Genomic DNA, 18,228 nt, shown 5'->3' on the forward strand with positions numbered 1-18,228 from the left:
TGTAAATGTTAGGCAAATTACTTAGTTTCATTCGTCAATCCACGCAAAGTTAATTGGCAGTTAAAATGCAGCAGGATGTCGGGAGCAGTGGTGTCCTTTCACCGAGGATCCTGGAGTGCCGGTGCCATTTATTTTACTGGGTGAGTAATTTATGATTAGTATTTACTTATAATTTTCCAGCCATGACACTATGTTTTGTATTTAGTATTATATTTGATTTTTTTTTAGTAGCACTGTATAAGTTAAAGCCAACTGATACCCGCCGCTAGATGGAGCTATAAAATAACGTAGCTAAAACTTAGCAGCTGCCCAGCCCCCCACAAGACAAACCGGCCTGCCTCAGCTCAAAGGGGAGGGATGCACGGCTGTTGCTGAAGCTCCTGCTGTCGCTGCTGGCATTATACCTCGCATTAAAAAAAACACTCCCTGGGCAGTTTATTTGACGTCTATTGGAATGTTGCTACCACACACATTTGGCCAGATAAGAATGTGTTTTCCGTAACGTTCGTTATACTAGTGTTAGCTAACGGCAGCTAGGCACAAAGTCATTCAGTCAGCTAGCTACTAGCCGATGGCTAAGCGACCAAAGCGAGTTTTTTTTTTTTTGCCTTGCTCTGCCTACTCCGTCTCTGATTGGCTTAACTTGACATTGTTACCCTAATCCTAACCAATCCCACTACTCTTGCCTAATCGTAACCAACCCAACCCAACGAAGGCAACAAGTCATAGCGAATCAGAGGGAGAGTAGGGCGGGCCGTGCCTTCGCCATCCTAGGAAAAAAAATTGGCAATGGTAACTAGCCTGCTAACACAACACAGCAGGCGGTGAGGACGAGCACATCCTTGCGCAGCCATACTCGGGTTAATCTCTGCTGACTCGCTCCGTGGGTAATGCTAGCTGTTTTGTGGTAGTAAAGTATCTGTAACCCAAGTCAAGTGGTTGTATTAGCAGTCGCCACTCATGACTAGGATACTCGAAGCGCCGTTTATGCATATCTGGGTCGTTGGCATGTTTTTCAGCTAGCCGCGGCAGAGCTTCGGTCTCATACAGGGATGTGGCGGTAGCAAAACAAGCTAACGTTAGTCCCGTCTCTGTGAAGAAGTGAGTGCAAGAAGTGAGGAAACACTTCAGCCAAGCGTGAGTTCTCGTTTTTGTTTATGTTCATTGTAATTCCGGGGTGGATGACACGAGGGCGAACCTGACAATCCTTGAACACAGCTGAACTGAAACTGGGAATATCGATAACAGATCGAAGGGATTATTTTTGTGTCTAAGTGGATTTTGGCCTCCTGTTCAGGACCGTCGTGGGAACACAGTGAGTGTTTTGACATTGAGTGAGCCCACTCCCTCAAAATATCCTCTCTCTCGTTGACCTTCGCCCTCCGATGCGGAGATTTCAGTAGAACCGGCAACCAAATCCCCCACGGCGGCCGGACATGCTGAAGTGTATCCCCCTGTGGCGCTGCAACCGCCACGTCGAGTCGGTGGACAAGCGACATTGCAACTTGCAGACAGTCCCTGATGAGGTATTCCGCTATAGTCGCAGCCTGGAAGAGCTTCTCCTTGATGCCAACCAACTCAAAGAGCTACCAAAGGTATGCCGGGTTTATAGACCGAAAAATGTCTCCTCTGTGTGTCTGTCAGCAATGTGTGTCATTCCCCTGACTGAAGTGGCTATATGTGGCTCTCATGTGAAAGGTTTCTTGGTTTTAACTATGCTATGTAAATCCACCCTGCAGCACATAATTGGTGTTTAATTTACTTGGAAAGCAAAGGTTACTTCGGGTGAGATGGCATACATGATATCACCTGCTCAGGTAGTTCCTTCTCAGCAAGGGTACCTCCTTCCTTGCCTCCTTGGAAATTGGTTTGGCCATTCTCCAGTACTGTAACGTAACATCATTAGATAATGATCGCAAGAGTACATTTGTTTTGTTTTGCACATATATAAGTGGATAACAGTATTTCAGCAGTGTCTAACAATGACAAAATCGGCTCCAAACGTGGAGTCATGATGTTACAACTAGGTAATGCATCATTGTATGTATTTCCAGGAAGACTTGAGCTTTAACTAACTGAAGATAAATGGACCAGGGTGATTGGATGCTTTAGTCAGGCGATGAGTGCAGAGGGTTCCCCTGCTGTAGGGTGGGTATGCTGCATGTTGTGAGGGACTCACCCAGACCAAAACTGCTGGGACACAACACGTTGCCTGTAGTAATGGTATCCCTGGCCAGTTAGATTGGATGCCGTGTGGGAAAGGCATGCGTGGAATGAATTGCAACGCTGTCCCCACCCACACACCCACTATTTGAAATATGATAAAAGTTCTCTTTGGACAGCCAAAGTGTTTATTTTAAGGGGAGCAGAATTGTTACTGGTCTTTTTTCCCTAAAGGCACTGGCTGCGATTGTGATGGAGCAGGGAGTTTAGACTGATCAGTATTAGACATGGTCAGTCTCTCACGTTTCATGGCTTTAGTGGTGAAAGGGGCAAGTGGCACGTTTACTACAACATTGTTAACAAGTCAACAGAGGCTGAAGTGTTGACAGTGCCTGTCACCTTCTGGGAAACACACACAATATTGCTTCTTCTAGTAATGGGTGCATTTGTGTTTTTGAACAATCGCTTTGCTTTGACAAGTGTTAGTTTTTACGAAAAAGTACTTATTTTAGATCAGCCCTCCCTGAGTTAGTTTGATAAAATATAGCCTTGTGCATATAACTACTCTGGGTACACATACTTGGCTCTAGCCTGAACCGTTTTTGGCACAGATGAGAGCGAGAGCTACTCATGAAGACACACTATACATTAGCTGCTGAATATTTTACCTGTCTTCAATGTAGTTAGCGCCTTTTCTTGGCCCAAAAACTGAGGCCTACTTAGCCTAATGAGGATTACCTGCAGACAGACGTTTTCTCCACTTAGTTCATACCTGTCAGATATACACAGTGTACCTGGTGCATGGCCCCTGAAATACTGAGTGACAGACACACCAAATATTCTGGTGCAGACAGCTAACAGACAGCCTCTCTGTGTGGTACTGGCTTCAACCAGGAGACATAAATGTGTGGTGACAGAATGTCTCGTGTGGTCGCGGTGAATGCGTAGCGTGCAGACACAAAGCATATGGGCCTTCTCTGGTCATCAGAGTCAGCGGGGCTTCAGCGAGGGTGAGTGTGAGAGGTCAGGCCCATACAGGGTTGGGAACAATGGCATGGACTGTATGATGAATGGCATTACCATAATGAGCTCATAAGAGAGTGAGGGTCTAAATGTCTTTATGTTTTTGTGTGCTCCTTCCCTGTCACTGTGTATTCAAGTCAGAGATGAGTCTGTGGACTTACTTGTCAGTCTATTTTTAGATGTCAGTCTAACATCCCGAGTCATTTTTTCTCATCAGTTCATCCCATGTGTCTGTGAATGAGCCCAGTATGGATGAATCGTGGCATGCTTATTGGCTCCACCAGTATGTACAACATATGCCATAGATAGAGAATAATCGGCTCAGAGGTGACACCTTCACAAACTCACTTCTTTTAAAGGGGGGGCTACAAACTGTCCTGGGACACAGTCACAAACTTACAGGTCAGTCAAGCAGGGTTAGTTTCAGTCAGGTGAATTTATATGTACAGTAACATTTTACACGATGACATAATCAATACAGCCCTAAAGATGTTTTAAAAACAGGAAACTGGGACCATGTTTAAACCTGTTGGGGATGGATAGGTCTAGATTGTATTGGTAAAGATTAAACATAGTGAACAGATGGAGATTTAGACGTCCTAACAGTTTCTTAAGTTTGCTGTGTGACTCACCCCCGCCACACTGCCCACCAATCTTAGATTATGCTCCCATGTGGGAATGATGTCTCCATTTGCCACATCAAGAACATTTTAGGTTTGTAAAAAATAAATTTAGAATTACTTTTTGTCTGATTTTAGGGCAACATCCTATCTAGGCAGTGATTATACAATATGAAATAGTAGCATTAAGTATGACTTATCTGTATGAAATGTGTTTAGAGAAACCGTAAAAGTAGGCAGCTGGTCAGGAATTCCCCATCCCATCCTTAGCCCGTAATGCTGCGTCGCAGCTCTGTTTTCTCATTGCACAAAAACTAATCTCAGATAGTCTGAAATGGGTCTTTTGTTTTGCTGTTGGGACATTTACTTTGAGTTTTGTTCATGTTGATCATTGAAACATCAGAGCAAAAACGGAGAAAACATTGTTCACTCTTTTCTTTTCTTTCAATTTCTATAAGTTGGCAGGCCTCTGTTTCTTACAGGTGAATCCTTATGTTTGCTCAGGTTTTTTTTGTCAATTATTGAGGAATAGCATGTGATAGTTAAAAGTACATGTCCCACAATCCATATTTCCCTGTACTTGCTCTATGTTTTCAGCAGGGACATTTTGCACTAAAGTAATCTGAATTTCTCTCTGCTGCTTTGACAAACTAGCCCTGCCTCAAAGATCATGTTGAGGAAGAGGGAATTATCTTTTTAGCCATTCTCAAGTCCCAATTACAGGTTACAAAGAAGTTCATTCACAAGTCTGATTCCCCCCCACACACACACACACACACACACACACACACACACACACACCCACCCACCCTCCACCCCCACCCTCATATCCAATGTCATGGCTCTTTGTGTTTCTTGTACGCATTGCACTGCCCTTGACCAGGAGTACATTAATTCTGCAAGCATACAGTATCGTGACTCAAATTATCACTTTTTACTTCAGATTTGTTGGAGGTCAGTTACACCTGCTGAAAAGCACAAGGGGGTCCCTTTTTGGAGGAACCAGGTGGGATGCAGGTGCGGTAGGCAGAAGCCCAAAATTGGCTCCAACACATGCACATGACCGAGTATATTTACCTGATCTTGTTTTGGTTTTTCCATTGTTGAAATAGGGAACAAATCCCTGATGGGTGTGTTCCCATTAGACTTTGCAAAACAGGTTTTATGCATGTTGCTCCCAGTATTATTACCTAATAGGACCTTCCAGGTACACCTGATATGTTACAGTACCGATTTCCTGCCTCAACACTTGCCACAACCAAGAATTATATTAACTGTGGCATCCAATATCTGGGCTGTGAGCAAATCTGTAACTGCTATTAACACCTGAATGACCAATTGTTCTTTCCATATTCATAAAGTTACACTACTTCAGGTTTTGTCTGAAAAGGAAAAATGAGATGTGTAGATATGTTACTGTTGAAATTATCAGGAAGCATATGTGCATGATAAATAGGAAGGATGACTAGCCTATGCAATCTTTTTAATCCTCAGCTGTCACCAGTGCCCTCTGTGTGTGTGTGTGTGTGTGTGTGTGTGTGTGTGTGTGTGTGTGTGTGTGTGTGTGTGTGTGTGTGTGTGTGTGTGTGTGTGTGTGTGTGTGTGTGTGTGTGTGTGCAGATCTGTGGCTAAAGGGCAGATTAGCGCTTCACCCGGCCGTGAAAATGCCCCTCAGCACCTCAGTTGCAATCCCCCTTCATACACGCCACTGCGTCTTAGTGTACACTTCCTCTGGGATCTGCTTTTCTGCCATTTGGGTCTCTTTTCAGCACATAAATGCACTGATAAAAATCAGAGTACTTTTCTCTTGAGTCCCTTGTGTATGTTCAGCCTCGGGTCAAGAGAAACCCAAATTAAACCCCCTCACTCAGCTCTTGCTAAATGTGAATTGGTCTACCATTTTTTTTTTTTTACCCAAGCTTGAATAGTCAAGTGTTTTATTTTGTGTCTTTGATTTATAAGTCTTTATTATTTTCTTAAGGAAGATTGAAAAATGAGAATAAATGGTGCTCCACCCATCTGCTATATCATTCCTAATAAAGGTGTAAGGGAAATGCAGCCTGGCTGGGCTTTAAAGCCAAAAGCTGGCTGCTTATGAGGGAAATTTAGTATAAATACTAGGACATATACACTTCACACTGTGTCCTTACAGTGTACTTGTGAGTTCTGCAGTCAGTCTTCCCTCCCTAAGTTTTTAGTTAACTCTACAGGGGAGACCTGGTTTGTCTCTCCCCAGCGATTTGCTGAACTAGGCTTGGACCAAAGATAAATTACACCTGCCACTGGCCTCTCTGCGGTAAAACCACATCATTCCTCTGGCGCAGCTCTTTCTCACTCTTCTGCTCTCCTTTTTCCTGCTTTGGTAAAGCATGTTGAAGCCAGAGGTAGTATTGCACACAAAGCGTAGTACATCTAAAGTAGGATTTGTCGTGTGAATGTTTTGTTTCCATGTCTTAGGCCAGACTATATGACTTCCTCAGATTGTGGCTGTGACAGAAGCTATCCCCACCCTGACTGTAGAGGACTACGTCCGTGAGAAAAACAGAAGTAGAGTATTTTTTTTTTTTTTTTAACTTTTGCAATCAGGATAGAGGATCGAATAGAGGATCGGCTGTATCACAGTGCCTTTTTGATGCAAGAGCACATTCAGCAGGTTTCTTTGTCTGAGCTGATGACCAGCTGGTCTTACATCCTCTGTCTTACATCCCTCCCCCCAATCTGGTGGGACAGAGGGGTGATGGGAGGTGTGTGTGAGAGTGAGTATGTAGTGGGGGGTGTATTTCATTCCAGAGATGGATTAGCAGGAGAAGGGGGTGCTTTGGCACCTCCACTTGAGGAAGTGACCAGGGAGCTGAGCTGAGCTCCTCTGATCCCCGGTCCTCTGGGGCTCTTGGTGTTGGCGCTATCCGTCCATCCACAAATACCAGTCTGGGCTGACATCCAGTGTCAGTGTGGAAAAGAAGCAGCCAGAGAAGTGGTCACAGAGCAAACCGCTGGTGCCCTGGAGACTTCTGCACGGTGTAGATGGATCTTCTGCTTTGTTCTATCTGACAAGCACATACACACCCTCCCTCCTTCCCTTCCTTTCACTTTGAGAAGTCATGCGTTCTTCCTGGGAAATGGCAGCAATGGTAACTGGGTTATGTCAAGCCTCCAGTGCATGCATAAGGACAGCCACTGCCAGTATTTTTAATGTAAACCCACGCACTAATGGTGGCAAGGTGCATGTGGACGTGCTGCCCTGCATCTGTTTATGCCACTGACCTATTCCTTAATGTCAAGTGCCCCTGAAATGCACAATCTTTTGCCCCCAGAACAGAATCCTTAATTGATGCATCCCATTTACAATAAATCACAACAATTTTGTTAACTGGTTGTTTCAAGTCATTTCTGATGTTGACTTTCAGCACAGTAGCATTTCCTGTTCACATGTCACATGACATGCGTCTAATAATTTCCTACTTTTCTTTCGGCAGCATGATTTGAACCTAATGCTGGTCTGTTCACTTATGCTGCTGTTACTCACCACTCTCCCATGCACTCTGGCCTTGGTCGCCAGCCTCAAAGGTAAACAAAGAGGCAAAGCCCCGGTGAATAATTGATGGCTGTGGTGGTTGTGGCAGCTGTTTGCGATAGGGGTGAGTCTGTGGCTGCGCTGCATGCCCTGCTGTAGGAGGGAGCTCAGTCTGTTGGCCACATGCATTAAGTACACACACAGACAAGATGTGCAAGGTGATGCCATTTTCTCTTTTTTGGTCCGACTGTATTCATGTGTTGATTTCATCCTCTCAGCAGCCAGTGTTTAGAAACCTCAGAGGTAAAGAACACAGGCTTGTCTGTATTCAGGTGCAGGGAGTGGCAAACTTAAATTATTATTATTATTATTATTATTATTATTATTATTATTATTATTAACACACAAATGCAAACCAAGAAGCCAACTTTATTTTGTGTCAGATCGGCAAAGTGGCTGGTGGTTTACATTAGCTAAATTTTCCTGTGGGTATTAAGCAACAAATTCAGTTTCCCACCTTAGTTGAGCAAAATCATCAGTCACATCATTTTAGGGTTACAACTAACATGTAGAGTATGATAGAATAGATTGTTAGATCAATAAAAAAAAAAAAAACAGTAAAGGGTCCTCTATTATGAGTCAAAAGTATTTTTGTAGGACTAATTGTCCAAAAAACCCAAATATCCAATTTATTATGCATTAAGACAAATAAGGTAGTAATCTGCACAATAAAAAATTTTTTGTTCTGAATTGATAAATGTAAGAGGCATTAAGCATAAACATTTAACTTTAAATATGAAAACCAAATCACAAAACACTTCTTTGTACTCAAGACTACACAGTACTGCAGATGTTCTGTCCTGAGAAGGAAAAGATTAGAAAAAACAGTAAGATGTGCTAGCTGTCACCAAGGCTTGGTAAACACGAGACAAACTTATCAGCCAGTTGTAATTGCCTACCGCGATGTTGGTTATTTCCCATCCTGTTAGCAGTACAGTTTGAGGTCATCTTGTGCGAGATGTTTATTCGGCTTTAGTAAACTGCATTTGCTGTTTAGGCCACAGACTCAAAAGGAGATCGCTGCTGTAGTTTGGAGTAGTTAAATTCAGCAATGACATTTCTTTGGGATAGGATGCTGTTTTTGGACCTTTAGATCATACAGGAGCCCAGGAACTGCACTCTCAGTAACACAAATGCTCCTTTTGAGGCTAATCTGTCAGGGTGCTGATGTCCCTGTGGGAAAAAGGTCACCCGGGATGGCATTCAAATCAACCACAAACAAATGCTGCCCTTTATCTGCTGGCCACACACAGTCATTGAAGGCCTCTATCTGTCATACCTGAAACCGGATAGCCATTGTCAGCCTCAGTGTACTTTCTGTACCAGTGGCTTTAGATGGGAGCGGATGAAAGTAGATTTCACTGGAATTGTACCTCGTACAATTTCATGTGACAAATAAAAATTTGATTGATTGATTGTCACCATCCCACACCTTCCACTCTCTTACTTTCATCCAAGATACTTGCTAAATTTTAGAGAAATAAACTGTGTTTTACCACTTGACAGAAATGCTTTTTTGTAAATATATATTCAGCAGTAGAAGTGGGAATTTGAATTTAACCAATTAGCAACCACTTCATCTACACAACAGCTACCACAACAGAGCTGCTCTGCTTTCACGTGTGTTTTGAAACAGGCGGCCAATTCGGAATGACTTCAGGATGCACACAAAGCGCTGGTTTTCTGCAGGACAACTCGGGCACTCAGTCAGCGTCCAAGTTCGGGCCAGTCTGATTTGCTGACATCCGTGCTTTTCTTGTTGATTCCTTTTATGTTGGGAGCGTCTCTCCAAGCAGGAAGTGGAAATAATCAAGTGAGCAGTGGAATGCCCTGTTTTTGTGAGATCATCTCCACTCTGGATCTTGTTTTGTAGGAGGAACTTTAAGTCCAGGCTTAAATACAGGAGGTTTAAGAAATATCTGCTTATGTTTTATTGTTGTTTACCCCAGTTTCCACCTCCTAGTACAGCAGTGTTTTTGTTTTGTTCCCTGCCTTCTCCCCCTCTCCCATATACACACTCAGAAGCTCACAGTGTCTCTGACTGATAGAGTTTATGATAACTAATTGAAGCACCTTGCTTTTCTGTAATCTTACAAGATGTGGCACCGACCCATGAAGGAATGTTAAGCTCAAGAGTCATGATAAAGGAGTACAGTAATACACTTGGGGCTGCAGCAGTGTTTACTACTAGAATGACAGCGTCTACCCCACTTGAACTCTCTTCACTTGACTCACGCTATCTCACTGCCGGTCATCTACATGGCTCCAGAGTGGAAACATTTGGTTCCATTTGGGGAATATTTTCTCCCAACCCAGCTAATATTGGCCTAAAATTGCTGCAATTTAACAATAAATCAGCCTACACAAACCAAAGCGTCTTAAAATGTCACACGTGCATTAAAAAAAGACTAATATTATCTACCTTGACCATGAACTAATCTGGGATAATATTTAAAATGTGTTATAATACGTAAAATGTCTTTCTTGTGGTTGTGTTGGAAGCTTTCATGAGATAGCTAAGTGCAGCATACTATACTTTATATATATACACACACACACACACACACACACACACACACACACACACACACACACACACACACAGTGCACGTACAGTATACCTGCTGACTTATAAAATATGTGTACTATGCAATAACGGGGCCCCATTGCAGAGCTCAGTGTTTTGAGTTTCCTGATCCTAAAGTCAATCTAAACTAAAGCTAAATCTAAAGCTGTGTTGTCTACTTCTCCTCCTTATTGATCGCACTATTAATTTTGCCTACCATTAGCCGGTATCACTAAATGTTGTAGAAACATTCTTTGTTCTTATAAGTCAGCAAACTGCCATGTTGTATTTGATTGTGAGGTATTTTTGCTGCATATGCTAGATTCTGCTTAAGGTGCATCTTGAGCTGTAACACCTCTAATGATCAGTGTTCTATATGAGTGTTTTTACAGTCCACCGATAAATATGGTCTTGTCTAACCGATTTTGACAGACTAGCCTATATATTGTTTGTGTTTGTGTATATATATATATTAGGGCTGTCAAGCATTGAATTATTTTCTTATTCGCAATTAATCGCTGAATTTCAATAGTTTATCGCGATTAATCGCGTGTTTTATCACATGATTAAAATTCAATTATTTTGCATTTCATAACTGTTTTTAAGTCTGAATTATCAGTGTAAACCAATTCTTACCAGTGTATCTTGATTGGTAATCAAGGGAATGCAAAGAAAGTTACTTTATGAACTTGACTTTTAGATTTAGTTGATAATTTCAAATGAAAAGATGTGTTTTAAAAATGTAAAAATAAATTATACAGCAAAAGTGCATGTACAAGCTGTCAAGATGGTCTGCAGTTCGTTGCCACCCATTTAGCAAGCGCTTCAGTTAATTTTTTCGATTTGGTTTCATCCACAGGTCTGTGGCGACTGCTTAGCCTGAGTCCGCTAGCATCAACCTGATTAGCTGTACTAGCTGCATGCTTAGCTCGTAGATGGTAGCTTAAACTTGAAGTGCTTCGGAGATATTTTAGTTCCATTTCACACAAGGTGCATATTGCTTTTGACTTGTCGACGGAGCCGTCTGGGAGTTTTTTAAAGTAAAATGCGGCATTTAGAACGGTGTTGTTCATCTCCATGGCTGCAGCAGGAGGTAGGAAGTGTCTGTGGCAGCTTGACAACAAGTAAAGGTGCCCCAAAGGATCACAATAGTAGCGATTCTTCGTAGCAAAGATTGGTAACAGCACCAGCAGTGATGGCGTAAAATAAAGAATCGTAATGTGATGAACACAATTATAACGCGTTATGCTCTGTTTTTAATCTTATCGCAATTAACGTGTTAATGCTGACAGCCCTAATTTATGTATGTATGTATGTGTGTGTGTGTGTGTGTGTGTGTGTGTGTGTGTGTGTGTGAGTGAGTGATTTGGGAGCCTCTTTTTCAGATATGAGGAACTTGGAATCTATCAATATTACATGGTCATATTTGGTTATTGAGCAAACACAATATAATGCAGGTTGAATGTGTGTGTGTTGTGCCACATGGCCAGTTTCAGACTTCTAAAAGGGGTGCTGATGGGTGAATGTTTGTGTGTATGACTCAGAGAATAGATGAGAGCGGTCAATAGAAGGCACAGCAGCGTTCTTTGGAGACAACAAAGCAGCACGCACACGCATGCATGTGTCATGCTCATGCCAGAGATGAATAACAAACTAAGCAGTAACAGGTCTGTAGTAAAGAAGATGGCAGCATGTGCATGTATGTGCACATTAGTCAGTCCCCCGAGCACATCTTTTCATTTCCAGTGCAGCAAGAATGCCCCGATTTGCTACTCTTTGTTTTTCTTCTTGTAAATATGTTTTGACCTCAGCACTTAACTTTCCTTTGCTTTTTCTTCTGTTGATGTCTTTGCTTTTAAGTCAGTTGACATGGTCACAACAGAACAGCCGAATCTGATGAGTGATTCAGTAAGTGTTGATAGTTGGGGCATTGTTATAGTAAAAGGTCAGTTATTTTAACTCAAGGAATTGCAGAAGTTCACAATGCAACTCTTTCTGTTCATTCTCTTTGCTTTATTGTCCCACTAGGCAGCTTTCTAATAATATTTCTTCCATCACTGTTGTGTAAGAGTTCAGTCTAACGTAACAAAACCTTATTTAGACTCCAGGAGCCTAAATAAAGTGAAATCTAAATAATTTCAGTTTATGGTTTAACTTCTCTGTGTTGTAGTCTGTAATTAAAAAGGATTTTATAATTTTACTCTAGTTCTGATAAACTTAGCATAGCTGTGTTTGCACTGCAGCACCAGCACGTGACAGCCGAGGAAATGCAGGCATGCCTGGAATCTCCAGGAGTTTGTCCTGCCCTCTGGAAGCTGCACTCACTTCTCTCTCTCACTCACTCACTCACTCACTCACTCACTCACTCACTCACTCACTCACTCACTCACTCACACACACACACACACACACACACACACACACACACACACACACACACACACACACACACACACACACACACACACACTTGAACTTACTCATTTCACATTCCTGTTGGTGAAGCCCACACGCAGGCACTGTACTTAGACAAACACGAGGCATGCGTGATACGCACATTTGGCTTCAGTTGAATTCTCAAGCCAATCAAACTTAATTTCAGTCTCCTCGTTAAATATGAGTCTTCTCTCATTCTAACAGTGTTTTAATTAAGCTAGCCCATAAACGTCTGGGATTTAAAACTCAATGGGAATACTGAGAAGGAACTCAGCTGAGGACACCTTGATAGCACTTCTCAGTCAACTGCCTGTCTATTTATATTCATATTTTGTCAGGTTGTCTCAGTAAGGTAATTTCAGCTCATTCAGCAGATGCAGGCAATGGATTATTGATTTTTTTATTTTTTTTTTAGGTGTAAACTGACAATGCTTTCAGATTAGAGCCCGTCCGATATTAATTTGTTGGGCTGATATTAGCTTATTGCAGATATATCGGTATCTTGGCCCAAAAGTAAGTAAGACGTTGCAGTAATGAAATGCTAAATATAGGTTTTATGTTATAGTTCAGAAACAGTCATGCCATTACAGTAAAATGTCCCTCTCAGTCAAATCAGTATGTGACCACAACAGGCACTGTGTGCACTTTGTGTCTATTGGCCCCCCAAAAAACTATTCATGTTTCTGGACTGACTTGCAATACAGATGTTTGCTGTCACAACATGCATGTACTATGCTTTTACCTGTGTCATGCCAAATTTACCTTTTCTATGTTTTATTTCCACTTTGTGGCTTAGAAAAAAAATTAAAAATATTGTCACATGAACTACTTTAATAAAAGTAGTCATATACATGTTTAAATATTGTTAAATGCTGGTGCACAACTCCAGCTTCTTAGTTGTCAGCTTAGCCTGCTACTCCACGATCACTGTGTTTTGTTCAAAGACTTGGCTGACACTACTCAACATCTTCTTTACCATAGCACCTTACCTACCCTCTGCAGGAGGAATGCTGGGACAAGCTGCAGAGTAGGTTTTGTCACAGGTTGGTCTGTGAACACTGATTGTGTGTGACATTTTGCTGCAGCTCAGCAGTCTAACGGCTCTTTAGAGCACAGGCACATGTCAGGTAAGGTCAAGGATTGAGCATATGTTTGGTTGGACTCTGCCACTTTAGACGAGGAACATGCTGGCAATGGTACAAAACATGCTATATGTACTCTAAAGTAGGGCTGCAACATATGAGAAAAATATGCAATAACGTTGAATATCGTGATGATATTACTTGCAATAAATAAACAGATATTAAAGGGTACTTAGTTCTGCTGCTTTCAGTATTCTGCTAAAATACAACAAATTGCTTGTTGAATTTGAAGAAAAAAAAAAAAAAAAAAAATCCAACATTGAATTGAATGTAAAAGTCACCACTAAAAAATGACATAAAGTGCAGTTTTCTACTGATATCTTTTTTTCAACTAACACAAATGTCTAATGGTAGGTTTCCACACAGTGAAACACCTTGCGAATTTCGGCCAGCGAAACTTTGCCTCAGGGGGGTGGTCGCGAAAACAACACGCAAGACCGCAACAGAACACCGGCTGCTAGGCAGCTAGCAGAGAGGGTTGAAGCTAGGTAGCTTGCAGGTAGTTTGCTAGCAAGCTATCATTGCTACCGTAGCTAGGGCGGTAAAAATGCACAGCAGCAAACCATTGGTAAAATGTTAGCTCATAAATGCTCTGGTAACCTGGCTATGTAGCCTAGCTGCCTTGCTATGCTTACAATGAAATGCAATGTCGGCTAGCTGAAAATTGTGTCAGTGGCCTGACTAAGGTTGTGTGTCATATAAATCACAATTTGTGTTTACTAGTACCAATGTTCGTGTAGAAACATTTTAATCACATACAAATTTCCATGATATAGCTCTGATAACCTCTGCCATCTTGGTCAGACTTTTTTTTTGTAACTCCCGCCTCCAAACAGGGGGGTCCTCATTTGAATAAAGTTAAACTTTCGTCAACTTTGTCTCGCTTGCCTCGGCGATTCGCTCTCATTTCGCCCAATCAGGGCGATTTTTGTCTCCATTCAACCTCAATGAGAGCGAAGCGAAATTTCGCTGTGTGGAAACCTACCGTAAGTGTCTTTGGCAATATGTCGCAGCCTTTCGCAATGTGTTTATTGCGCAAGTTGATAATCAGGTTCCCCTGTAGTGTATTTTCAGATCTGCTATCAAAAACCAGGTTCATGACGTCGGGCATGTAGAAGAGCAGTGTTTCAGGAATCCATTGGGGATCAGCATGTGCTTGCCTGTGGATGTTTTGGTTGTGCCTGCTGTTGATCCTCTCTGGAGTCGTTTAGGATGGGTGTGCAAACAACTGTAATTCTACGGTCTCCATGACATATTAATGGCGGTTGGCATGTAATCCTAAGTAACGACATCCTTGTCTTCTGTCTTGTATTGTAGATAAGCATGTAAGCATAAGGTGTTCTTCTGGCCCAGTGTTTATAAAGAAAAAAAAAAGCACATGATAACAGACATAAAGCCAGATTACATCCCAGTAATGGTTCTCCTGTTTGTGATGATACAGTGCAGATTTTCAGATACTATATTTAATCTTCAAGCGGATAAAGTGTCTGAATCAAGGGAGGCTCAGTTTTCATTTCATCGTCAGTCGAGCATCAACTAGGGAGGTTTCTGCTTCCTAGTTCCCCTGGCTTCTTCATTGAACAAATGCTGGTCGCCAAGGTGATGGATCTCCCAGGGCCAGTCGTTTGCCTGTCAGGGAAAGACACCAGATGGGCTGGGGCTTCCCTGTCACTGCAGACCTACTGTACCTCCATGTGTGCTCAGAGGCCCTGGCGATTGCTGTTCCAAATCTGCTTGCAACGCCACAACCTTGCCCTCTGCCCGATCCAAATATGTCATACAGACGCAGAGAGGAAGACTAGACCCTCTCATCTCAAAGCCACACTTTGTCCTTGGGCTTCGAAAAAGTTACAGCTGCAAGGCAGAGACACTTTATAGCAACACCTAAAGTGGAACAGTTATTTTCCCCCAGGGCCTGGGATGCTCGATCAGTGAACTATATAGAGATGACTTTGTGCTGCTCTTGTGGACCACTTATTGAACTTAGTGTTTTAGGCTTATATGCTTTTCTGATGATCTGTACTCCTGACACTACAAATTTAAAAGCTTAGAATTGGAAATATATGTCACGGTGCAAATTTCTAATGCTTTTAAAACAAGCTACATGCTGTAGATTAAGTAGGTTAACTGAATTATTTGTATTCTGTTGCCATTTGGTGGCATACTAGTTAAACAACTTTGACCTTTTTTAAATGTATTTACTCAAAAACAGTAGGAGTCCTTGTGTAATCCAGATTTGTTGGATCCAGGCAAAAGTGACCGATGTTTGTCAGCTCATGTTTATGCAGCACAAGGCTGGCTGTTAATGCCACCTGATAAGGTTACTTTTATGTGGAGCATATTTGAAATAAATGGCAGATTTGTTTTATTTTTCAAGTACCAAAATCCCTGTCACTGTAGCATAACCTAGGGGTAATGCAACATTAGCTATTAGGTGTGTGAATAGACACTCAGCTCATGAGACGAGACACGAGATTGGGTTCACGAGAACGGGACGAGATTTTAACACTTAAGAAAACTTCAATTAAGAAATATGACTATACTATAAATAGTCTTTTTTTTTTTTTTTTTCAATTGAAAGTCACAAAATGAAAAACGAGCACTGTGTAAGGTTTTTCCAAACTCAAATGACTGGTTTCTCTCCTACTAACCTCTCCACACCCAATAACTGCAGCGTCAGCTTCTAACTTCTAATTGAAGCTGTGTGTGGCCTTCTAACTGAACTACTTTAGTCTCCTTAAATAAAAACAAAAATGAGAAATCGGTAAAAATGAATGGCTGTTTTTTTTTTTTTTGTCTTATTTGTTAAGTGCAACGTTCTCTATCGTATGTCGTTCCGTATGTACGGTGGAGAGATTACTTTTTACTCAGAGAACCAAGGTTACAACGTAACTGAGCGTTTCATTGCAGCAGTAAACAAGGAAGTAGGCTGCTCTTGTATCGACTTATGACCATTCTAAAACGAGGGGAGAACATTTAGAGAGAGAGAGACTCTGCACTTGTGACCGATATCGCGAGACAACCTTTTTGAAGTCTCGGAACATTTTAATACGAGATCTCGTCACACCTCTATTAGCTATTATAACTATAAGTGACTATCAATCCTCCTCATCAGACTCTCCTGCCATTCAGTCTGTCAGCAGAGACTTAAAGGAATGCTGTTATCAATGTTATGTGAATTATGATTGTAATCATTGTACAATGTGTCAGAACCTGGCAGCATTTAATCTTGGTTGTTTGAAAACTATCTTGCAAATCCATCCATAGCTGTCCAGTTCCACATCAGTTTCAAACATTCCTGAGAGAGAAAAATACAAAGACAGAGATCTGTATTAAGCTGGCTGCAAGAGGGAAAATGCCAAGACCGTTGGAGGAAAATGATAGACACTGAGCCACATGATCCTGTGAGGGAGGCCGCAACCTGGACACATACAATGCATCAATTGTACCGAGGCTGCTTGTGCACTCTCAACACACACACATGCACTTTCCGTCTGCTTTTTAAGGTTTCATACTTGACAATGTCCCTGTAGTAAAAGATGTAAAGTAGCTTCATGCACATCTTCCGCAGAGCCTGTTCAATGCAGTTATTTTTATTTACATTGAATCAAGCAGCTACAGAGCCAAAGTGCTCTTTTTGCTGTCCCTGGTGTTTGATCATGTTACGTGTTGACAGTATATTAACTAGCCAGCATTACTTGTGTATACATATATACAATGCTTGGGCCATGCAGTGCCAGAGGCCCTGGTTGCCATGTTAGTATCCATCAGTACAGCCTCACTATGGGACAAACGGAGAGCTGACAGGCAGGCAGCAAATACCGGATCCAGTCCATCCAGGAAAGAGAGCCAAACGTCCTCTGTGGACTATGAACAATAGGGCTTCTGGGTTTGTGTCATGTTTGTGGTAACAAAGAAAGAGAATGGTAGAGCATGTGTATTAACAGGGGGTGGAGGTGAAGGGCCTCATTTACAGTTTCTGATCCCCCTGTGTACTCATTCATTTCTGCTGTGTGAAGGCATAGCTGTAGAATCATTAGTTCAACTAGTCTGGGGGTCTGGGGCACTATGCGCTTGCTTGTCCGTTAATGTATTAGCAAACAAGTGTTGCTAACAAAACTTTGGCCCATCCCTTTGTGTTCACTTTGTGGTCATGATCTGCTCAGTGACTATCCAGACACCTGCAGGATCAGTCATCAATATTTCCATTTCCAGGCAGTGTTGGTGTTGATTATGCTGCACCCTCTTTGAACAGAGGCCTTGCGATTTGGTTCTTCACTACAGAAACTTCCCAACATTACTGGTCATTTCCTCCAGCAAATTCCCTAAGCCCATTGCACAGTTTGTAGTTGTGTGTTGTTATAATGCTTCCTGCTTTCTCTAATGTAGAAGTAGGATATTGTCCATAACAGTCTATTGATTTTCTAGCTTAAGTGTTCTGATTGTTTTGTCAGGTGGAAGATGGGCTTTATGAAACCTGAAATGGAAGCAAACTGCAGGCAGGCGTTAGAGCTCTGAAAATATCTAGTTCAAGGCCTTCAGCCTGACTGCTGCTTTGAATTTGGTTTGGATTGCAAATCTGCACTGTCTGGGACTCAGTGCTAAATCTCTTTCTCCCTTTTTTTTCACGTCGGTGTTTAAGTTGTTGACATGGTGTCCCAAGGACTGTAGCTGCAAGCTTTTCTATCACTTTTACGGTTTAAG

The 18,228-nt window shown here is 42.0% G+C and overlaps 1 protein-coding gene across 27 annotated transcripts in view; it reads left to right on the plus strand.

The window, feature by feature from the left end:
- The first annotated feature begins 780 nt into the window (after positions 1-780).
- scrib (scribble planar cell polarity protein) overlaps positions 781-18,228 on the plus strand; it is a 69,907-nt gene continuing 52,459 nt past the window's right edge. For 11 of the 27 annotated variants that reach the window (XM_031292825.2, XM_031292818.2, XM_031292828.2 and 8 more), the window contains exon 1: positions 781-1,595. In XM_031292825.2, coding sequence (XP_031148685.1) covers positions 1,437-1,595 — 159 coding nt within the window. In that variant the 5' untranslated portion in view covers positions 781-1,436. The remainder of the gene's footprint in view (positions 1,596-18,228) is intronic. The other 16 variants (XM_031292826.2, XM_031292829.2, XM_031292830.2 and 13 more) reach the window with 5 other exon arrangements.

Source organism: Sander lucioperca, chromosome 23 (assembly GCF_008315115.2).
Source record: "Sander lucioperca isolate FBNREF2018 chromosome 23, SLUC_FBN_1.2, whole genome shotgun sequence".
In the NCBI taxonomy this organism is placed as follows: domain Eukaryota; kingdom Metazoa; phylum Chordata; class Actinopteri; order Perciformes; family Percidae; genus Sander; species Sander lucioperca.